Source organism: Callospermophilus lateralis, chromosome 6 (assembly GCF_048772815.1).
Source record: "Callospermophilus lateralis isolate mCalLat2 chromosome 6, mCalLat2.hap1, whole genome shotgun sequence".
NCBI lineage: Eukaryota > Metazoa > Chordata > Mammalia > Rodentia > Sciuridae > Callospermophilus > Callospermophilus lateralis.
Genome location: NC_135310.1, coordinates 81822393 through 81847685, shown reverse-complemented (window position 1 = coordinate 81847685; position 25293 = coordinate 81822393). Strand labels below are relative to the sequence as shown.

Below are 25293 nucleotides of genomic sequence, written 5' to 3'. Positions count from 1 at the left end.
GTATGACATTCTCCATGGGAAATACCACAGTGCTTGCTATGATTATCATAGATGCATTTTGATGATGCACCCACAAATCTCTGGGAATCAGACCCAAATCCTTCAGTGTCTTTCTCAGGATAGTCAATCACATTACTTGGTTATCACTGAAAAAGAGGTAACATTTTCCCTTTAACTGGGCAATACTGGGTGTCTTGTGTTTCTTCAACATACTGAGCATGAAGGAGCAAAGGAGGATACACCATTACTAAAAAGAGCTCAGCTTCAAAGCTTCTGTATTGCCTCAAGAACTACTGTCATCATCTCACAAGTACAGAAAGCAGTATGTTACCCTCCAGGAAGAAAAGTGGAAGCCTCTATGCTAAAGAGAAGTGAATGGGCCTTAGGTAAATCCCCCTGCCTGGTTGTCAGCAGATGGCACCATGTTGACTGCACCTCATTGTTCACCCCTTCTGTTTCACATCTACCACTACTGTACAGGACAATCCTTCTCTTGGGCTGGGGATGTGGCTCAAGCGGTAGCACGCTCGCCTGGCATGCGTGCAGTCCGGGTTCGATCCTCAGCACCAATACAAACAAAGATGTTGTGTCTGCCGAAAACTAAAAAATAAATATTAAAATTCTCTCTTCTCTCTCTCTCTTTGAAAAAAAAAATAAAAAAAAATCTTTCTCTTATATTTTGGTAGTTCCAGTGTCTAGCAGGGGGCCCTCAATATATGTTGAGATGAAAAGAAGTGGCCAGAAATTAGTATATTACTAATTTACTCTCTAATGTGGGCCTGACAAGGAGCCAAGCGTGTTTGCCTGGTTCTGTGTAAAATCTCACTGAAGTGGGACAAAGTCGTGAAAAATTCCCCTTCTGTGATGCTCTTGCTCTTGTCCTCTCTTCCCCATGTGAACACCTGAACACACTGAATAGGTTGAGTGGTGTCAGAAAGCCCTTGTATTTCCAGGCGGACATTCCAATGCGGCTGCTATGCAGGGCCTGAAAGGACTTAGTTCAAGTTCAGTACAAAAGTTCCAAAATAAAAAGCTTAAGTAATTAATGCAAAAACAAAGCTTCCCCCTATAAGCTGTCTAAACCAGTCAGTCTCTAAAAAGCATTATCTTTTACTGTAAAATCATTTTATGACTTCCTGCCTAAAATTAACCAGCTCTTCTATGTTATAAAAAAAAAAGACTTTTCTTATGATTTTCTTTCTAGCAACCACTACAAGAGATTTTCTTTTTCATGCAAACAGTGAAGGCTGAGACTAACCTTTCACTCAGTCAGCAGTACTGATTATGCATGCAAGTGTGGACGCCTTCCTGGAAAGTTCCATCAGCTTTCACAGCCTTAAAATCTATAAATGATTGAACTATATTTATTGGATATGAAATAGACTAGACTGCTATTTTTTCCTTGTTAAAACACTAGCATTTGAAGTACTTAAATTAAGACTCAGGCTGGTTGGGTAGGACTAGGAAAAAAGAAGATATTAAGAATTTCTCTTCATTTGTTGATTAAATGTGAAACCTCAGGAAAAGCAGGCAAAACAATGACTCTCAGAGAAGAAGAAGGCTTTTAGAATGACAAGTCACCGGTCCAGTGTAATTGTGCACACATGTAATCCCAACTACTTGGGAGGCTGAAGCAGAAGGGTAGCCTACTTGGGCAACCTACTGAGATCCTGCCTAATAAAGCGCGGGGGGGGGGGGGGGGGGGGGGGGGGGGAAGGACTGGGGATGGGGATGTAGCCCAGTTGTAGAGTGCTTAAATAGAATGGTCAAAGTCCTGGGTTCAATCTTCAGTTAAAAAAAAAAAAACGTGAACCATGAGATTGACAGACATCAATACAATAACGTTGATGGTTTATTACTGTGGTTTCTGGTGTTGGGCACATTAGAATCATCCAGTAATAATTTGATTAATTGATCATTCCCTAGGTTGGAGAAAATTCTGGTGAAGGGTATCCTGAAATACATGAAGTCTTCCACAGTTGCAAAAATAGCAACAAGTCTAATCTCACAAAAACAAAAGTTCCCAGAGATAGCTAGATTCAAGGAGAATCATTAGAATTTGTTGAATATTGCTTCAAACGTATGGATCATTCTATTGGAAGTAGTCTTATTTTCATGAGATTTCTTTTGCTCCTAAGCCTGACCATGTACTTCTAATCAAAACCCAAAAGTCAAGTTGCTTTGAATTCTCAAAGACAAGTGAGAAGGTAAATAGAAATTGCCTTCTTTTTAAAACTGGGAAGTAGGGAAAGATAGAGCCTTGGATGGGCAATGGAGAAGACTGGAAACTGGATTTACTATATCTTCATGAATGCCAAAAAGGCAAATGGGACAGAGGATTTTGGATCAGAAGATTCAGCTATCTTTACTGGTTCCACAACCAGTGAGCAAATTGTTCTCTCTCTGACAACCTTATTTGTGCTAGTTAAAACAGGGATAATAACATCTCCTTGTTATCAAAACAGCACTTCTCCAACATTTGCTATTCCCTGGCCTCGGTTTATTTTTCTTTATAGCAAATATCCAATTATTTTTGTTTACCCCTACCATAATGGAAGCTTTGCAAAGTCTGGAATTTTCGGGTTTTGTTTCCTGTGGGATCCACGGGACCTAAAATAGTGCTTGGCATATTTTAGGTGCTCATATATTTTTGTTAAGAAATGAATCTGGGGCTAGGAGTATAGCTCAGTGGAAAAGCATGCGCCTAGAATGCTTAAGGCCCAGGGTTTTATCTCTAGCACAAGAAAGAAAGAAGAAAAAAAAAAGAAAGAAAGAAAGAAAAGGAAGGAAGGAATCTTGGGGCTATTGTATGGATCAGACAAAATAATGAATGTGAAAAGGTTTATAAACTGTTCAAATAATGATCATTATATATGGTTTCAGTTATTGTCCAAGTCTCCTGAAGTACTGTACACTCTGCACAATGCCCTTCAAATACCACAGCGGTGGTGGAAGACTTTCAAAAGAGGATCCCCCTTTGTAATTGTTTTCTATTCAGTAGAGTCAAAGCTGTGCATACTCAATGACATAACTGGAAAATTCAGCCTGAGCTGAATTTCAATTCAACAGAAAAAAAAATCAATCAGTGTATTCTCTGACAGTTTTTACCAAAAGTCACCAGCTCAGTGACTGACCTTTTCACTTTTCCAGCAATTGTGCTGACATCTTGTAGACATAGTATGAGTTTTAATCTGGCCTTGGCTTAAATGACAGGTAAAGAGTCTTGTTTTGAAAAGATTTTTGTTACTAATAATATTAAAAATACACAAAATAAATAGAAACAAAATAGAAAAAATAAAATAATAAAAGCATAATATAAATAAATAATAAATAAAAAAATAATAAAGTCCTTGGGCTAAACATGTATGTATAAATAAATATGTATGTATATGCATGTATATATGACAGCTATGTAAGCAATATATATATTTTATATATATTCTAAACAGCATGATTTGCTTGTAGCATAGAGGGATTAGGAAGACTTTCTGTTATCAATGATCTATAATGATTTCTAGATTTTCTGATTGACAGATCAACTAAAATGTCAGTCTTCAAGGAGAAACCCAAACGCTTTTCTTTGGTAACTAAATCTAAAAACATTAAGGTTAATTACACTTAAGAACTATCCTAAAAATCATACTTTGCCATTTTCCGAGAAGTATTCATGAGAAGTATTCCAAAAAGTATTTCCTAAGTATTTAGGGTTGGCTTTTATTATTTAGGGTTGGTTCTAGTATTTGTATGGTGACTTGACTTTGAATCACAAACTTCATGACTATGCCAAACTCAGGAAGATAGTGAATGCCAGTTATATAATGGACACCATTGCTTTCTTCGTGTTTTTTTTTTTTTTTCCGCAGTACTAAGGATTGAACTCTTTCATGTTAGACAAGCACTCCATCATTGAGCTACACCCCACCATTTTTATTTTATTTTGAGATGGGGATTCAACAAGTTCTTTAGGCTGGACTCAAACTTGTGGATTTTCCTGCTCTGACCTCTTGAGCAGCTGGGATTACAGGTGTGTGCCACCAAGCCCAGCTAGGTACATGGGATGGTAAAGACAGGCACTTTTGTTTACTTTGCTTTTAGATTACTTCTTTATAGTTTTTGCTAAAGAGTTTCCATTTGGCAGAACTAATTTCCTTGTACAAATCTTGTGATGGCGTTATGACTTCTCTAAATTATGAACTATGATGTGAATCACAAATTAAAGAATCTGTAACTGGATATTGTTTCTGTCTTTTTCAAGTTTATAAGTGCAAGGGTAAGAGCAGTAGTTCTCCACACACTGTAAAGCTCTGTGCAAAAGGGAAGGGCTTTCATCATAGATACATCTCATTTCCTACTTTTTAGTCCATTTCCTTTCAAATGGTCATAATATTATCAGCAAGGCTCAAACACAAGCATTTCTCTCAAGTTTCTGGCCTTTTAAAGGTTTCTGTATTTTAATACAAAATATCTTTGATTCATTGCCTAATTGGTTATCCTAATACCCTAAGAGTTTTCTTAATTAAAAAACAAAAAGCTTTACTATTTTGACATATTATATATCCTTCCATAGTTTTTGACCTTAGAGGAGAATCCTCCTAGGTGAATATTTAGAATCTAAAGAGTAATTGATAATTCATTCACTGGAGCAGAAAACTTATGAAATCAACAGTCTTTCATTTTCTTACTATGAATGGAAGACTTTGTTCTCCTATATGAATTACCTTTTATCTCACTCTTTTCCCAAAAGGAATTCTTTCAGTATCTGCTTTGATAGACAGCAGAACTAACAGGTAGAAACATAAACAACATAGTAATTGGAAAATATCTCAATCAGTGTACCCAGATGAAATATATTTTGGCTAAACAAGATGACACCCACACACTTATCTGATTTATGTAGTATTGACAATTTTTATTTTTTTGGTATGGGCATTGAATTCAGGGTCACTCTACCACTGAGCCACATTCCCAGCCCTATTTCATATTTTATTTAGAGACAGGGTCTCACTGACTTACTTAGCGCCTCGCTGTTGCTGAGGCTGGCTTTGATCCACCTGCCTCAGCCTCCTGAGCTGCTGGTTTGAGAGGCATGTGCCACCACACCCGGCTCAGCAATGTTATTACAACAGTGTTCATTTAGATATAGACAATCATATTAACATTTCAACATAAAGAATTAAAAAGAGGATGTCAAAGATACACTTACTTCCTGTTTGGTTACTTTGGATCCATCTTTGCCCTCTGTATTCTCTAGGGACTAGAAAGAAAATAGTTCAGTGAATTGTATTTAAATTGGAAATCACATATTAATGATTAAAATATACAAAGCTATTTTGATTCCTGGGATCAGATAAGCCAACAGAGTTTTTTTTTTTGCAAGGAAAAATAAATTTATGAAAGGATTTATTTTTACACACACACACACACACACACACACACACACAGCATTTAGCTGCATAATTGTTCTACTTTTAAAATAGGAATGGGAAAGAATAAATATGAGCCCTTGTTCTCAGTACATGCATACCCTAAGCAAATTTTCATTTATCTTCAATAAGTCCATCACAGTCAAAGAGCAAGGACTCAGTAGTCAGTGGCAGGGGTGCCTGGGATCCACCCCCTTGTTTCACTTGCTTGTTCTAACACTTTGTCCTTGAAGATAAGGGTAGGATGCTGGTAAAACCAAGGTCAACCACAGAAGCATATTTTCATCCCATATCTTCCTTTCTTTGATTTCTAGCTCATTTTGAGATATGACTTGACAGATTTATCCTGAATTACTATTTTTCTATATCAAGCTCCAGCATCTTCACTACATTCCCAGTCTCAGCATGACAGGAAAGCACCTTGCCACCCCCAGATGATTTGTTTCCATATTTTGATGCATCCCCTGGGGCAGCACCTGCCCATCTTGGGACAGTTCAAACCTAACAGGAAGCAAAACTTGCGCACAACCATGGGGGAAATATAACTTATATTTTCTTTATATATTAAAGTGAAATGTATTTGAGATTTTTAAGAATATATCCCAATATATTTCTATTGGTTAAGAGTTAAAATATGTGAATAAGACAATTAAGTTAATACAAAATTAAACTATTTAACACAGTTTACAACTACATAATGCTGGAAGGTAAATACTCCTGCAGCATAAATGGGCAGCTGATATGAACAGAGCATCAGAAAAGATACAAACAGTGAACCCACATTTGGCAGAATGTTTGGCTTAGCAAAATAAAACAGCCATGTGGCAATGCCTTATCTAATAAAACGAGAACAAAATTTACAAGGTCATAAAACCCACTGTTCAGTGGAGCTGGTCACATGAAATTATATAATCATTTCAAAGAACAACCTGGCATCATGAAAAAGACACACAGGACTAATCAGATGACAACTCAGTAATTTCAATTTTCAGACCAGATTCAAAAAAAGAAACTCTACTAAAATATGGTTTATTTGTACTTTTTCTAATATGGAGAATAAATTCAATAAATAATAGAGAATTGCTTAAGCTATGTAACTATTAATGCAATGGGATTAAAATAGGCTATCTGAATATACAGAAAGTATATAAAATAATGCTAAATTTAAAAGCTTACATAAATTTAGTAAGCAAGACATGGTCCTAAGTAAATAAACAAATCTTAGAGCAGAAACTTCCAAGGCAAAGTATACATGGAGCATTCTCTTCTCCCTGGAGCTGTTACCTACAACTTTTCAGAGCCTCTCATGTCTATGAAGATACCTCCTGTTTTCCAAGTGGAACAATTGTTTTCCCCTCTGCTAGGGAGCCTCTTGTGTTCTGAGGGGAAACAGCTTCCTGTTTTCTGCTCCCCACTCTCACACAGGAAAGTTTGCATCACAGACCTTGAGTTGCACTGGTCAGTTGAGTGATAGACTGTGAAACCTGAGCAAGTCTGAGCATATGAACATGATTCCTACATGGGCCATTTAGCTTTGCTCACTTCCATGGTTACAAACTCAATGCTTCTGGTCCCACACCAGACCTTCTGACTGTCTGGGAATGCTGCTCTCATTCATACCTATAAGGTCACTCAGTAGATTTCAATCTGGGGTACCCTCTACCTGTAATAGTTAGGAAGTTAAGGAAGCAGCACATAGCTATTATCAGGAAAAAATATGCTAATGACATTATTTTTAAAATTTTCAAGGCAGTATATTAGAGGCAAGCAATATGATCAAGAGATTAGTCTCTAAACACTGATCCAATAATGTTTTTACTGGATGAAAATTACTTAAAAAGAAGAAAGTAGGTAAAACTGCATCAAAAAAGCAGGTATACTGAAAATGTTAATGCCTTTGGATGAATAAACGTTAAGACTCTAGAAGTGATGTGTTACAACTCTAGATGAAAATCTCTCCAAAAGAGCTTTCTATGAATAAGAATATAAAAAATTACAATTAAGAATAGCCTATCTTTACACTGGGATCAGTATCAAGACACTTGGCTTGAAATTTGTCTCTCTACCTAGGAGGTATAAGATTAGGGGTGATGGCTTGATCACAGAGGCTCATTCTCTTCACCCACGAATGACAGATGATAATGACATCTAACTCAAAAGGTCATGCTCATGATCAAATGAGAGATTAGAGAAAGCATCTATTAAACTGAATTGTTACACAGATGCTATGAAACAGAAAAGACACAAGATCTTAAGTTGTCTTCTGAATTATAACATATGAAATTATATTCAATAGATATTCAGATATTGATCACATTTCCTTAAGTCCAGATTCCATGTAAATTGGTCATCTGTTTTCTGTTACCTCACAGGTATACTATTTTGGAAAGATCCCCTACTATAGGATGTTGATTTCATAAATTTATAATTATCCTCCTCTACCATTTTTTACACTTAGTCATGTGGGTAGAGAAAGGAGGAGGCCATGGTATGAAGAGATTGAAACAAAAGCCCAGTGCATTTTGTCCCCATCAGTTGTAAGGAATGACAAAGAAAGTGGGAAAGGAAGTGCATGCAGGGGATCTCTGATATACCTCAACCTTCTAATGGGCTGATATGAAGAATGAGGTGAGTTAAATGGGCTGCAGGGAATACCAAGGCAAAGGGTTTTTGCCCAATTTACCAGGACACAGCAGGCTTACACTAATCCAGTTTGAACCAAGAACAGTCAATAGGGTGAGAACCATGGACAAACAAAAATGTCTACTCAAGTGTCTGAGACTCCCTCAGCTGGCCCAGGTGCAGAGTTGGGCCAGCATGGAGGTGGGGGATACATAGGGCAACCAGATGGAGGGCACTCCCTGGGGGCTCTGGGGAGTCTAGGCACTATCAAGAATTGACCTTAGGACAAGTCAGCAGGCAGGTGGACCACTGAGCATCTGGTGACTGGATTAGGACAGAATTCAGCAAAGAGGGCCTGAACTTTGGCATGAAGGGATTATTTTAAGTGAACATGGCTGATCCAGAGCAATCACCAAAGGGCAGGTAACTCTGGTTGGCTATAAGCTGGAAACTTCACTATGAGAATAGAGCTGAGGAAGCATCACTCTCTATAGGGTAAGTTTAAATGGTATAGGTACTGGTCATTATCAGGTAAGTATGTATCAGGTGTGTATAGATGGCCCTAGGCCTTAGCCTAAGCAACTCCATTTTAAAACTCCAGTTTGAACCTGCAGTCTCACTGGGCACACCTACAGAACCCTCTAATATAGTCATCAGGCATAGCCTGACATAGCAAATCACTTTTCACAACCCAGACAAAACTCAGAATGAAGTCTCTGTCATGTTGCCCTTGCCCTGATAAAGGCAAGAGGTGGAGAAAATCAGGGTGGGAACCACCAGTTCAGATGCCTTAACCTCAGGAAGAATGACATCACTGAGAATCCCGGTACCAGTTGATAGGGATTGAAAGAGCGGTCAGAAGCCTCAAAATTCAGTATAAATGATGGAGTAAATGAACAGACATTCAGCCAGACAACACTGATGCCCACATGCCGGAGAGCCTGATGAGGACCTGGACTGACATCCCAAATCTTCTCATCATTTGCCTGATCCTCTGTATTGTTCTCATTGCTCTCAAACTCTACAGCCACATTTTGACCCTGGTGAGAACAGTGAATTCTCCTCAGCCAGCTGTCATCTCCATATCAGGAGAAGCCTCCATCGGTTCCTGACCTGATCACTGTGGTCTGAGTATGTCTGCTGGACTTAAAGCCTAAGGCTTGAGATTTTAGATCTGGTACTCCAGCTTAGCATGCAGAAGGAATATCTGTCATGAGCCTGTCATGATTAAGTGTGTTTGCAGTACTTAGAATTAACCTAGAATTATTTGCTGTCTATTGTAGTGCCTAGCATTAAGGATTGTCATTTTCTTGATTAAGAACCTATAGAGTAAAATTGTATTGAGGATTTGAGTGAATAAAGCATTGAAAAGGGCAGAAGTGCATGGACATTATTTATTTCTCCCCCTCAACTGCATAAGTCACACCTTTGCCCATCATGACAAGGTGCTGTCTGGGAGGGGCTGGTGGAATGTTCATCAGAAATCTGATGGGCACTAGAGCAGAGTGGGCTGCTGTGTCTTAGAGGGGTTTGTGTGAATTCCAGATGGAGGCTTACAAATGTGTTCCAGGTCCTAACAGATTCTAAGGGGTCTAGGGAGTACTGGCATAGTAGACCCAGTGTCTTCCACTCAGTGGGAACACTGTATTTCTAAGCCAAAGAGACAGGGCATCCCTGATAGCTGATGTGGTATTTAAGATGCATCAGGGTCAATTTTTCTACATTCTTAGAACACAGGCTTAGTTTTCAAGGACACATAGGTGGTGTGGAGTGTGGCCACATATCAGGGCTTAACTGGAGAGTCATTTTTCCTCACACCCAGTACTAAGACTATCTTAGGCAAGATCCTCATACCCATTCTCTCCAAAAGTGATTTAATTTTTTGTTGTTTCTTGTGTTTTTCTAGGCAGCTGCTTAGGTAGGGATATTCCTGTGTGTTCTCTCACTTTGTGTGTGCCAGAGGCTTTGTTTTCTGTCATTTCTCTCATTTCTCAAAGAGAAAATAAGTGTGGGGGTGCTTGTTCAAGCAGATCTCAAGATTTAAAAATAATAAAATGAATAATATGAATGTAGCTAACTAACAATTATACAAAGGACGGTACAGAAAATTCAAGGACACAAGAGCATAAAAATAAAAGGATATCAAGAATATATAATAAACTAAAATCTATTAAAAACTAGAAGCAACTCAGATATCCACCACCAGGAGGATAGCTAAATACATTATGGAACAGAATAAATAATATGTAGTACTAAAAACAAATGATCTATGGGTATGCATATCAACATGGATAAATCTTATAAATATAATGTTGAAAAAAATAGAAAATAATTGCATGATTCTAAAACAAAGTTTAAAAGTGAATGTACATGATAAGCCTATTTAAAAAAGCAAAAAATAAAAAAGATAAATACAAAATTGTCTTAAAGTTACCTTTGGGCAAGGGTAGAGAGGGTGATTTGACTAGGATAAACAAAGTTATTGGTAAATGGTATTATTCTTATCTAAATCAAATATATGTAGATACTATGTATGCACATGATATATTTTATATTAAAATGTCTTTTATAAAAATAAGAGGTTCTGAAGCAAAATAATCATAAAAGAAAAACTAGTTAATTTGAAATTAAAAAAATATCAAAATAAAAACAGCTCATTGAAATAAAAAACTCAAGCAGGATAAACTAGAGAAGAGGCACAGTAGAAGAAATGGTGAACTGTCACAGAATACTTAGGAATTAACACAGAATGCAAAGAGCCATAGACAAGAACAGTATGGAGGAGATTAGAGCACACCTAGTTAACTGAGAAGCTCCACATCTAGCTAATCGACATTTCAAAAGCAGAATGCAGAGGTATGAGGATGGAGGCAAAATCACATGGCTGAGAATTTTCCCAAACTGGAGTCATGCACACATCAAGGAATAAACGGGAAACAAAACAATACAACACATACTGTCATAAAACTACAGAACATCAAGGAAAATAAGAAAAATTTTAAAAATTGTCAGAGTTAAAAGATGGGTCACTTATAAAGAATTACATCTCCACCAGCTACAATGAATGTAAGAAAATACCGAGTATTGTTCAAGGAGTTGAAGAAAACTATTAACCTAGAATTCTGCATCCAGCTATCATTCAAATGATGGCAAAATAAAGCCATTTCACAATACAAACCCGAGAGAGATCACCAAGTCTTTCTTTCAGGAAGGATCTACCATTAAAGGATGAAATTCAGCAATAAGAAAAATTAATCTAGATGAAAGGCAAGCATATGAAAAGAAATGGCCTGTGTGTTGGGACATTTGTAGTTCCAGCTACCCAGGAGGCTGAGGCAAGGGGATGGAAAGTTCAAGTCTAAAACATAAGAAAGGGTTGGGAATGTAGCTCAGTGGTGGAGCACTACTACTTTGCCTAGCAAGTGTAAAACCCTGGAATTAATCCCCAGTAACACACACATATACAAGTAAAAATATATTGTGAATCTAATCAACTATTACCTATAGAAAGTACTACCTCTTGTTTGTGTGTTTAAAAGAAGTTTTAATAGAAATCTTAGACCAGTGCTGTGTTTTTCTAGAAATATCATGTAATTTTAAATTTTCAAACAGCCATATTAAAAAAGCAAAAAGAAATGGGTAAGATGAATTGCAATAATTTATTCAGCTGGTATAAATCTAATTTTTTATCCTTTTACCATGTAATAACATACAAATTATTATTATCTTAGGGGTGGATATCGGGGATTGAACTCAGGGTCATTTGACCACTGAGCCACATCCTCAGCCCTATTTTATATTTTATTTAAAGACAGGGTCTCACTGAGTTGCTTAGTGCCTCATTTTTGCTGAGGGTGGCTTTGAACTTGTGATCCTGTTGCCTTGGCCTCCCAAGCTGCTGGGATTATAGGCATGTGCCACGGTGCCCAGCACATACAAATTATTAATTAGATACTTGAAATGTTTTAAACTAAATCTTTAAAATATGGTATGTATTTCACATTTACAGCGGATCTCCATACAAATACTAGATTTTCATTGGGAATATCTGTACTTAGAATTCATAAAAATTTATTTTTGTTTCAACCAGATTGTTTCAAATATATTTAAAAATTTCCAATAATGGAATCTTATACAATTTTTAAACTTAAGTTGATTAAAATTAAATAAAATTGAAACTTCAGGCCCTCATTCTTTGTAAGTACTTAATAACCTCATGCAGCTGGTGGCTGTCATGCAGGATGGACAGCAGAGCTCTAATCAGTAACAACCACAGGAGATGAGAGTAGGTGAACAGATAAGAAAGGAAAGCAGGCCACAGTTCCAGTTTTGCTCAAGGATGACAGATATAGAATAGTTTAGACTTTTTAAAAATAAAATTAAAAGATTACCATTAAAAAATTAAAGAACAGAAATAGGATATTTAACCTTCCTAATCAGGAGGGGTGGATGAAGCAAAATTTTACAAATAAAAGGGAAGAAAAGAAAAATGTGATATATAGAAAATACAATAAGTCATCAGAAAAAGTTCAAATATGTCAGTAATCACTATATATCAAAACAAAGTATACCCATTCATTATGTCAAGTGAGGGAGGTTCACAGAGCAATACAGATACATGATTCCACTTTGAAAGTTATAAAACATGTACATGTTAATATTATGGATGTACATATGTAAATATCATTAAAGTAAAAACCATGAAAAGGGAGAACATACACCAATTTTATGATAACAGTTATCTATAAGGAGGGACTCAAGGAAAAGGAACCAGGGAGGTGTTTCGAAGGAAACTTTGTAACAATTTATTTTTTTAAAAGACACAAAGCAAATATAATAAAAAGATTAAAATCTGTGAAATCTTCTCAGCTGGTTAATAGGTATGTTATATCATTTCCTGGAATTTTCTGCTTTAAATTTTTTTCCAAATAAAAATATTATCCATACTGAGACAACAAAAACAGACTAGCAACAAACTTTTTTCATATTTTAAGTCCAGCTTAATAGTGCCATGTCTATTCCTTGACACAAATTACAAATCACTCAGCATCTTCTATATATATCAATAATGTCTTATGAATTTGGTTCATACACTGCCTTCTTTCTTGTTTAAGACACATAATTGCTTCGCTTGTGTGATATGAAGAAACTGGACACAAAACTTCTCTTTTTAGCCAGCATGGGAGGAGCTGGCAGAAAGTATGCAGATGATTTCAGCAGCTGATCAATTATGCTATCTGCATTCCCAATTTACACAAAGGTGCTGCGTCGTGCATCTTTAAGATGCTCAAGTGTCCTGAAGGGAACACAACTATAATTTCCTTATGCCTCTCCAGCAATCCAGAAGAGAAACTTGGAATTTTTATTCTACAGGCCATTCATTAGGAATGCACAGCAAGTGTTGGGTTTCTCTTGCAGTAACAGAGGTGACCCCCCCACAGAGCCCCATTTTCTCCCTCCAAACCCAGGAAGGTTTCAGAGAAGATGAAACACCAGTTGCTTGGGAACTGTCCTAGATGGCATCAGCCTGAGGATCTGCCCTGCAGAGAGAGATCCTGAGGGTACAGCAGGAAGCTGGGGAGAATAAGGCTAGTGTGCCCATGGTCCTCAGACACTTGTGAGAAGAAGGGGGCTCAGGATTCTCTGTGGGAGTGCTGGACCTTTCTCATATTAAAGTGCCAATAAGTCTTTATAGTTAAGTGTAGGCTCTTAGAGTTCTACTTCTAAGAGTTTCGTTGACTGGGGCTATTGCTTATAACTTCAAGGCGAAAGCCAAGAGAACTCATGAAACTCAAGTAACCACATATCAGCAGTCATAGAATAAATTTAGTTTCAACTCTGGGTTATACATACCAATGTGTTAAAGCTGGGATGGAACAGTATAAACAAAACAATGATCACTTCCTTTAACCTTGAACATGTATTACATTGAGATGATTTTCAAGTTGCTGACCAATATTTAAAAATCTTTATTCTATTATTTAAAAGTTCTTTTAAAAATTAATTTGCATATTCTGTTATAAATCAGAGGTGGGAGTTTAAAAGAAGGAAAAGAAAAAAAGGCAGCCCACTAGTAAGCTTATTAGCAGAAGCTAACCATTCTGGGGCCAAAAAATTAAAATAATCCACCATGAAATAGACTGAAAATATGCCTATCCCTAACTCTGTCACTCTTCATTTAATATTAACACAAACTAATTGATTAATCCAAGGTTATTTCCCCACAAGTGGGGTATTACCCATGAAAATCTCATGAGGTTTTTTCAAATAACAGGTTCCCTTAAATTAAAATATCCTATGACATATGTAACACTGGAAATTTTACTCAAAGCCACAAGGATCATACGTTAAACGTTGGTATGACTGGTTTTCATTCATCCTACAGCTCTATGTTTGGAATCCCTTGATGAGCATTGCTTTTTAAAATAATCTTTAAATAACCAATAGTTGGAATTGAGAGGTCACTTTAACCGTATTAATGATCAGACCTGTATAAAATTTCCTTTGCTATTTCCTCCCTGGTTTGGCTAATCAATTTCACAGGTAACTTCTATTAAACTATACTGCATTAAAAACAAGGTCACTGAAGGCTACTATATCTTCCATAAATATTTTGTTTTTCAAGATAAAAATAACTGAGCAAGCTTTGGATGAACTGTAATGAGGGATATTTGGAAAATATTTCACTTATAATCAAATATAAAAGGTAACTAAAAATAAAGTCATGTTCAAGTATGTTCAATACAATTTTACTAGTGTAAGTATACATAATTCAATAGTGGAGGAATACCTGTAGTATGAAAGAAAAATTTTAAAATAATCTACATCTCTTTAGTCTGAGGTGACTCCTTCACCTAAGGTATCTTTTCCATGTGTTACTTTTTTTAATGGGTGAGATCATGGAGAAAGCACCCAGCTGGATCAGAAAACTGAATTCCAGTCTGGCTAACAATTGACTTCAGTGGGCCTGAGTTTCTTCGCCAGTAAAATTTGAAAGGGAGGACCTGAAGATCTCACTCATTCATTGTAACTGCTTACATGCTTGTATTTACAACACAACAGAAGTGTACAGTGTATTCTGGGAATGTCAGACAGTGGGATCTTGGGAAAAGTCCAGGGAAGGAGTGCTGAAGAACAACAGTATTAAACATATATAAATATTGGACTTAGATGTAAGGCAACGATCAAGTGATTTAATTCTTACCATAGTCCTATGAAGATGACTCGGTAACATTGCTGGTGAGTAGAAGAGGATGATTCAGACTAAGGCAGGCTGCCTCAAAGTTCATACCTTTAATAGTACACCACTCAAAGTGACTTGTGTTGGCACTACCAATTTCAAAACTGGCCTCAGATTTGGGATGCTAAATAGCAAGAATTTCCACTTTGGGAAATACCTTAATCTGTACCCTTGTCCAAGGAGCACATAATATATACTTTAAAATATACACTTTAAAAAATTATGTCTATAATTAATCAATTGGTAATCCAGAACACTGGAATAAAAATTTATGTAATTCTATGTATAACAGACTTTCTTTCTTTCTTTTTTTTTAAAAGAGAGAGAGAAAGAGACAGAGAGAGAGAATTTTAATATCTATTTTTTAGTTTTCGGCGGACACAACATCTTTGTTTGTATGTGGTGCTGAGGATCGAACCCGGGCAGCAAGCATGCCTGGCGAGCGCTCTACCACTTGAGCCACATCCCCAGCCCTATAACAGACTTTCATAGCTATTAAGCTTTTATTCTTATTTGCTGAGTTCTGAAAACAAAAGCGCTTGCTCATTTTTAAAATCCAATACCTCAGTAAGTAATGGCTGAATACGTTCATTACAATCTCTGACTAGAATGTATAATATGCAAGTGCATTTACATGTTTCTGGTTATAGAGGAAATACCCTTATTATTATATACAGCAAACAAGTAAGACATGGTTTATTGGAAAGAATAAAGCCACCAGTTCAGGTTGAAATGTAAAGAAAACATAAAGAGTTTTAGATTTTTAATATTCAAAAAAATCAGTAGCTGAGTGAAGAAATGTGTGTGTATGTGTGTGTGTGTGTGTGTGTGTGTGTGTACATTATCTTGTATATAACCCCAGAGACCATTAGTTACTGAAATTCTGGGAGACTTAATGTGCCTTCCTATCAAGCACAGGCCTAGACTGAGGCCAGCCTTCAGATAAGGCTACAGATGTTGATGACTTGTTGGGTAACGTCCTATAACTGGGGCCTGGAAGGAATGGCATCAGCCTATGTCTTAGTAAAGGGTAACATTTTTAAACAAATGATGCAATATTTATATCACTCTTGATTCTTCCTTCTTTCATTCTTTAGGAATCTTAGTTTAAATAAAAATATATAAAGCTATTAGAAATAAACATGTATGGGAAGTATTATGCTATTATGATTAAAAACAAATTCTTGAGTAAAATATGCTTGAATCAGAATGCTGCTTTGCTTTACCCCCAAACTGTGTGGCCCAAGGAAACTTCCTAATCTCACTAAATCCCAGTATTCTCTCCTGTGTGTGAGAAGGGCTGAAGGGCTCACTGGTTAAGATCAAAGGATCTGTCTGACATAATTTTCCCATGTATATACATGAAAACAACATAGTGAATCCCATCACCATGTACATCCATAAGAATGGGACTCTAAATAGAATAAGATACATCCTATGCTTGTATAATTATAACAAAATGGATTCCTCTGTCATGTATAACTAAAAAGAATCAATTTTATTTATTTTTTCCTTAAAAAAGACCAAGGGCTCCAAACTAGACTTCTGGAAGTGAAATTCCAGCTCTATAGGGCCTTGGGGAAATGTGTTAGTGTCTAGGTGTCTCAACTTCCTCATTTGTAAAATGGAGCTAAGAACAGAGAGTCCACATCTTACTGAGTGGTTGGGGGACTGCTTACTAATACAGTGTGAAAAACAGTGCCTGACTCATAGAAAGTCCCCTGAATACTAGATAGTCATAATAAATAAGGCTTCTCTGTGAGATGAGGACAGCCTCACAGAACTGTTGTGAGAACATTGCAAAATTATACTATAATACTTCCTGTACAAGCTTATTTCTAATAATTTCACATAATGTCATTGAACCAAGGTGCTTAATGAATATAAAGCACATAGCTCAGAACTGTTAAAACAGACATTCAATGATGGTAGCTATTTTAAATTTTAAAATAATAAATACATTTCTGTTGATTACTGATACAAATTCCTTTTAACATATTAAAATTTGAAACCAACTTTGAAATTTAAAATCAATCTCTGTTTCCCTACTTCTGAAAATGCTTACTGTTTGTTTTGTGTGACTGAACATGCATTTGCCTTGGGCACATCTAACTGGCTCTGTTTTTGGACATGCCCACAAGATATAAGTCTACTGGACTCAATACCTATCTCAATCAACAACCAGTAGGTGATATGACTGAATTCTTCAATAAGACAGTGAAATGTACAATAAATAAGCAGTCAGTGAAAAAGAAATTCAACATTTTGATTTGGTTTATCTTCAACTCCGATTTTTAAATTACTCAGGAGACTAACATCATATTTCAACATACTAGGTACTGTGAAAGCAGACAGCTTAAATGGTATTTATTTCAGTCACCATTTCCAAATTGTACCCTGCAGAAAAGTGGAATATATTTAACTTTGGTGTAAACAAAAGCAGCGTTTTAGGGGGAAAATATAGGAAAAGAGGATTACTTAACTGATTTGCCAAGGGAATCTTAATGTTATATGGAGATATTTTTAAACATTTTTTTTTTCTGTGAGAAAAGTCAACCAAGTAAAAATGCACAAGATTAAAGCTTATGTTCTTTCAAAAGCACTATATTTGTTATTTGGCCCTTGAATATCTACTTCCATAACTGCAGTTAATTAGACATCCAGGATGAGGTCTACTTGTTCCCCATCCACTGTATGTGTCATGTGTCCTCCTATAAAACGAAGCTTGAGGTTTATTACAAGCTTATTATTTCACTGTGGTTCTCTTACTAATTAAAAATATCATCATCACAATAATGAGTATTCATTGACTGTTTTACCCTTGTCAGCCATGGTGCTAAGTACTTTATATTCACCATCTCATTTAGCTCCTACAACAACTCAATGAGGTAGAACATATTATTACCCTGAGAAACTGAGTCCTAGAGAATTAGGATCACAGGAGTTTAAGGAAAGGCCAAGTAAGCTGCCCCAAATCATATAGCTGCTAAATGGTGACTGCTAGAACCACACTGAACTTTTTTTTTTTCCAAAAAGCATATGAAATATTTAACTACTCTCTACTTAACTACTTTCTCCCCTTGAAAACAATTCTTTGATCTACTCACTCAATGAATACAGCACCTCTGGTAGGTGTTACAGGGAATAAAAGAAAGATCAGAACCAATAAAGACTTCATGGTCAAGTCAAATTAGGAGGATTACAATACAGATTCATTCAGAAATAGGTAATTGATCAAATAACTTGTGCTGATTTAGAAACATGGTGCCAGACAACAACCTTTAAAAATCAGAGGTTGAGATTTATTGTGGTGTATTCATACATGAACATAGGAAAGTTGTGTCAGATTCATTCCACTGTCTTTCCTATTCCTATCTTCCTCCTTTCCCTTCAATCCTCTTTGTCTAATCTCAATATAACGTACATCCACAAGGATGGGGATCCTAATTAAAATAATATATATTCCATGCTTGTATAAAAACATCAAAATAGATTCTGGGCACTGCTAAAAAAATTTTAAAAGCCACAACCTTCAACCCTTTAATTAAACAATTCTTTGTTAATATTTCTTCTCTGGACATTCAGTTTGGCCAAATCTTTGGATGCTCAAAGCTCATAATTTTCCTCATGGCTAATTATCACTTTTTGCCATGAATTGAAAATATTTATATGTATGTCTGTTTTACCTACCCTGTGAGACTGAAAGATCCTTAATGACAAGGACTTTAACTCATTCACTCTTAAAAGGGTTGAAAAAAACAATACTTCTTCACTTAATTTCCCAAGGTGGTGTACCTTGCATAAAAGGTGATGCTCAATGAATGTATGTTTAACATGGAGTGGATTGAATGAATAAAATGTACAGCCCTGACATTTTTGAGCCTTTACTCAAATATAGGTTTCAAATCAATATTTAACTACACTGAACTCAGAAAGAATTTATGGATGGCAGGCCCATTCATATTCAGATTGGGAGACCTGCCACTTTATAGATTCAAATCTATCTCTATCAAAATTATGGTGAGTTTTTGTGTAGAAACTTAAAAACTGACTTTAAATTTTATATGGAAACACAAAGAACCTAATTTTTAAAAGTGGAGGGCTGGCACTATCAGATTTAAAATCTTGTTACAAAATCATAGAAAACAAGTTTTTGTGTAAGGACAGAATTAAGGTAATGGAACATAATTGAGAGCCCAGAAATAAAGCTTTACATTTACAATGCACTAAGTTTTGACAAAAGTGCCTAGGCAATTCAATGCAGAAAGGATAATCTTTTCAATAATGGTACTGAAATAACTTGCATCTACATGTGAAAATAAAGAAAAAAGAAAAGGAAAAAAAAAAGCAGAATTTACATTCTTATCTCATATGTAAAATTAGCCAAAATGTATAATACAGCTAAATATAACATTTAGATCTATAAAGCTTCTGTTTTTATAGAAGTAAAAATTTATTACATATGACACTAAATAAACTACATAAAAATTTAAGACTTTTGTTCTCAAAAGGCACCAATAAAAAAACTGAAAGGCAAAAATTGAAAGAAAATAATCTACAAATCGTACATATGATAAAGAACTTACATATAAAATATATAAAGAACACTTACAATTCTTTAATAAGATAAACAACCCAGATTAAAAGTGAGCAAAAAATTATGTGAACGGACATTTATTTAGAAAATACATATAATGCTAGTTAACATATGAAAAGGTGCTCATTATCATTAATTATTACAGAATTTAAATAGAATTTATTAGAATGTCTATGAGCAAAAAACACCTGACTATACCCGGTATAAACAAGGAGGTGGAGAAATTGAAATCCTCATGCCCTTTGGAAAACAGTCTGGAAGTTTCTTGAAATGTTAAACATAGATTTTTCACATCACCTACCAGTTCTACTTTTCAGAATCTTCAATGAAAATATATATCCATGGAATTAAACACAAATATTCATCACAGAATTATTTATAATAACTGGAAGTTGAAACAATCCAATGTCCATCAACTTGTAAAAAGATAAACAAAAAGTAGTACATCCATAGATGGAATATTATTAGACAATAAAAAGAATGAAGCATCGATACCTGCTACCACATATATGAACATCAAAACCAATATGCAGAGTGAAAGAAATCAGAAACAAAAGACTACATAGTGTAGTATGATTCCTTTTATATAAAATTCCCAGAGAAGGCAAATCTAGAGAGAAAAAAAGTATATCAGTGACTGTGCAGGGCTGAGATGGAAATAGAGATTGGATGCAAACAATATGAGGAACTTTTCTGAGGTTATGGAAAAGCTATTGAACCGGATAAAGGGAATGGTTGAACAACTCTCTAATTTACTAAAAATCACCAAATTGTACATTTTCAATGGATGAATGGATTTTATAGTAAGCAGGTCATCTTCAATAAGTTCTTTTTATTTATTTATTTTTTTAAAGGAAATTTAACTCTCATCCACATTCCTTGAGAGTGCACTGGACTGTGATACTTTCAATCTTTTTTAACCAGATTTTTTTTTAAATCTCATCATTATTAATAATGTACATATTTTGACTTCTAGTAAAACTAAACATTTTCATCTACTTGGGTATTATTTTTCCAATAAGGATATCCATCTTTTCCATAAAGACATATAAAACTCTTACCTTCTTAAAATAGCAAAACGTTTTCAGTGATATCCGGTACAAATACTTTTCCCATCTTTTCATAAAATTTAAAACTTTGGGTTTTTTTCTATATTGAACTATTTATTTTTATCTAGCTAAATGTGTGTGTGTGTGTGTGTGTGTGTATACACATATGTATATATACACACACACACACATATATATATATACACACATATATATATACACATATATATGTATATTTTCATTTATGGTTTCTGTCTTTGCTATTATAACAAATGATATTCTATTGAAAGATTATCAGAAATCTTGAGCATTGTTAATTAAGCATCCCCTATGCCAACCGCAATGCTAATGGGCCTCTACATTTGGAAAAAAAGATAAAAATCCAACTTAAAATTTCAAAGTCAGGTGTCAACAGACTTTTCTTCCTTTAGCCCTTAAATGGAAAGAGACCACTGCTTGCCTGACAAATTCATAAATTGCTTCAGTAGAGAATTTACAATGTTGAATACTAGACACAAAAGTTGTAGGGATGAGGAACTAGAAAAATAAAAAGGATGTGAAAATGTGTTTGCTCTTGCTAATCATGCCAGAACTGTGATTCTAGGCCTTGCTAGCTCATGCCTCTTTTTAGAACATCAGATCATCACTTAATGACATGACCACGGCAAGCATTTGTGGATGTTTGATCAGAATAGCCTAGAACTCAGTTACTCACTGTTCCACCGCCAGTCCCCCGAAGTCCATGAATGTTATATTTCCCCTGTTCTTTCACTCATTCATCACTCATTAAGTAAAACAGGAAACTCAACTTAAATCTTACAAACTCAGACACAGGTCACATTGTTAAGTGCTATCTTGCTTAAAAAAATAACACAGTGGTCATAATTTTTTTTTTTTTGGATTAATGTTGCTGTGACTATTATCCACAAATATATACATAAAACTTATATTTAATAAGACCATTTTATATTACATGCGGATGATATTATGGCCTAGAAGTTGTGTAACTGAGACCTAGTCATATAAAGATACAATCAGAAGGGGCATTCGAATGCCTGATAACAGGAAAGGACTCTGATTTTGTCTTTGTGTATTTGAGTCCTATCCACATTTTCAAGACCAGTCCAAATTCAGTTTTGTTTTCTTATCTATGGTAGAGCCTTTGAAATCTTACTAAACATTCTACAACATATGTATGGACTAAATGTTGTTGAACAGTTTTGTGCCTGCTAGTCTTATTCCTTCATTAAATTAAACATAAGCTCCAAGAGAGCAAACTGCATGTCCTTAACAACATTAAAATAGTACTAGGACTCCAGATCTTTTCATTGACTTTACTAGTACCACTTCTTGTTCTGCAGGACAGCTTAGAAAGAAGTTCATTAAATAATATTTCTTGATTTCAAGGTAAAGAGATATAAGGAAGATGGCAAAAATGTATTGCCATGGGGGCACTTTGGAAGCTGATTATAATGTAGAATCGGCAGTTGTTCAGGCAAAGAAAATATTGTGAAGTAGTATGTAAATGCTTTGGCAGTTATCAACTGTACAGATCTCCAAGAGCTACGCATGGATCATCTCCAGTTCTCCTTCTTCTTCTTTTTTTCCCCTTATATGGAGGTAGGCTTTACCTATTGACAGTGGTTGCCAATGTAAGTTCCATGAACTCCAGGATTCCATGGGACAGCTCTAAGGTTTGACTGATAGAGATGGGATGGCCCTGACAGCCAAGTTTAATCTGTGGTTACCTCAGCCCAGGTACCAACCCAGGTTTTTGAGCTCTAGTTATAAATAAAAAACCCTTCCCATTAATAAAGGAGAGTTTTCCATCTCTAAAAAACTTTCAGATGTCCTAAAGAACCACATATAGGTGCCTGTATACAGATTTGCCCCTAGATATATAACTGTTGGTTAGCTCATTCATAGGAGTTCTTTCTTGCCTTCCAAAGCCAGTTGTTCTACTGCTCTTCTTTTGCTCCCTTCTGTCTCCTTGAGAGAGGTGGGCATGACATAAAGTCAGGGTGATGGTTTTAACAGTTCTGGTTCTTGAACAAGGTAAAGTTCCAAAGTTTGGGTTTATTGTACATAAAGATGCACATCTAACCTGCTGTTTATCTAAACATTTGTTATAATTCCCAGGGAACAAGATGGTTCCAATTTATTTTATAATTCATTTCTTGATTATTTCACTGGGTTCCACTAAAAGTCCAAACCCATAATTAACCCTCAGATAAATGCTGAAAATGGTAACATCAGTTTAATATACTCGTTTTAGTACAGTAGCACTAAAAAATAAATACTTTCATAAAAATTAAATTTAAATAATGAGTCCTAAATACTAATATTCTTAAAATACCATCCATCTTCTTAAGCTAGAAGTCACTTTAGATTTCCTAAATTCCTCTTGTCCTACCCATCACTAAATGAAGAGTAAATAATGGTCGGGCGTAAGGACTGTGGGATTTACAGCATATGATTCGATCTTTGCTATTACCTATGGGTTGGTGAGAGGTTGGGTAATTTATGTCTTAAGTACGATTCAATGAGGTTAATACCTGCTCAAAGAGTTCTGAGATTCAATGAGATAATGCAAGTCAAAAGCATGAGGCACAGAGTATGTTCACAGGGAACTCTTTACGAATTTTTTAAAAAACTGTTTTAATTATAATTTTTTTTAAAAAAGAGGAGTAGGATACATGTTTACTCCAAATTCTCAGTGATAACAAATAAGAATGTAAAAGATTCTGAATTTTAAAAGGTCTAGTATTTTAAAATAGTTCATTCTCTCTCTCCCCCGCCCCTCTCTTTCCCCCTCCCTCCCTCCTTCCCTCCCCCACACCCAGTCCACAGTCTTTAATTAATAAGGTAGTTTATTATTTGTAATTTTACTTCAAGTTTAATAGTCACACTATTGATTTGTTGGAAACCCTGGGGCACTTTGGTTGGAAGGTGCAAAGCATTTTCTTAGTAACATCGGGTCACACACCAGCTTCTCCAGGAAGGGGGAAAGATTTCCTTTCCCTTACTGGAACAATGTCAAGTCGCATCCCGACCCCGAAGGAAATATGTGCCCCCACGCGTGGTACTTGGTGTATGAGGCCTGAGCGGAAAAGAACACAGTGCGTGAGGGCACACAGTCCTCAAGAAGCCTGGGAAGTCTCAATGACCCCGCTTCCTTCAGTGCACCCACGAGCGCTAGAACGCACCAGTGTGAGTTCAGAGACAACCCGGTGGCCCCTGACCTTGGACCAGCCACGCCAGGCGTCCGCGGCGCGTTTAGATCTTTCACGCTGCCAACTCCGCCGCTCTCACAGCGAACTACTAGTAGGTCCAGGCCGCCCAGGCCCCGCCTGCGCAGTCCCCAGCCCAGATTGACACCAGAGTTGGTACATACGGGTCTGCAGCTGAGGAGAGCAGGGGGTGGGCGCTATTTTAAACATGGCTTTCCCTCTTAGCCTCAGAGCCACCGCGGCACAGTGCGCACGGCCCATACGGGGACAATCTCAACATCTGCCCGATTTTATTTATTTATTTTCGATTTCCCAAGGCTCGTAGTTTTTTCCTCGTCTCGTTGATTTCTCTTTCACACTAGTCACAACCTGGAGTTTGTAAAGAGGAAAACTCTCCTCCTACAAGGGGAAATAGAAATCTCTTTTGCTGCTTACTGGAAGTGCAAACGATTCTAGTGAGAATGAGTTCATAAAGAGGGGAAGCCGCGTCGCTGGAGAGAAAGTAACATTCAGAGATCGATGGGGACAGAAGGAGGGAGAGAAGAAGAGAGAGAGTAATGCCTGCAACAGGCATCTGAAAACAAGTGTGGAGCAGTAAAGAGATCCCCAATTCCCGAGTTACTACTGCGCGAATTCGGCGCGTCCATGGCAAAGACAGGATTTGCTGTAAGCGCAACTGAAGGCCTATGAAAATCTTTTTAGGTAAGACTTACCTTTCTCTTCGGCATAATGACTATATTGGTGCAGCAAAAAAAGTAAAGCAACGGGCTGGGTCTGCTGGCACCGCGGTTGGATGCTGCCTCTGCCGCTGCAGCTGTTCACGCGCAGGGCACAACGTAGCCCGGCCTCTCCGACCTGCACCTCAGCGGCTCCCTCCCGAGACCCTCCACTCTCTCGCTTCCCGTTCCTCCAATGAGAGATTCCCCCAGCCGGCCGCGAGGCCCCATTGGCTGAGGCAACGTTCTAAATTCCACGAGGGCACGCCCACCTCCTGCGCGCACTGTACGCGCTGTTGTAGTTTCCACTTCACTGAAAAAATCTGCCTGGCGACTGAGCATGCCCAGTTCAACTAGTGGCCTTCGGGCCACACAATCCTGGAGTTTTATTGTTTTACTGCTTCTTTGGATTGTAT

General features: G+C 36.5%; 1 protein-coding gene across 4 annotated transcripts in view; it reads right to left on the bottom strand.

Moving 5' to 3' along the window:
* The window catches only part of Hmgn3 (high mobility group nucleosomal binding domain 3), a 31365-nt gene extending 6306 nt beyond the window's left edge, over positions 1–25059 (bottom strand). For all 4 annotated transcript variants that reach the window (XM_076858476.2, XM_076858475.2, XM_076858477.2 and 1 more), the window contains exons 1-2: positions 24875–25059; positions 5204–5254 (exon numbers count right to left, since the gene is read on the bottom strand). In XM_076858476.2, the coding sequence (XP_076714591.1) occupies positions 5204–5254; positions 24875–24889 (66 nt within the window). In that variant the 5' untranslated portion in view covers positions 24890–25059. The remainder of the gene's footprint in view (positions 1–5203; positions 5255–24874) is intronic.
* Between the last annotated feature and the right edge of the window lie 234 nt (positions 25060–25293).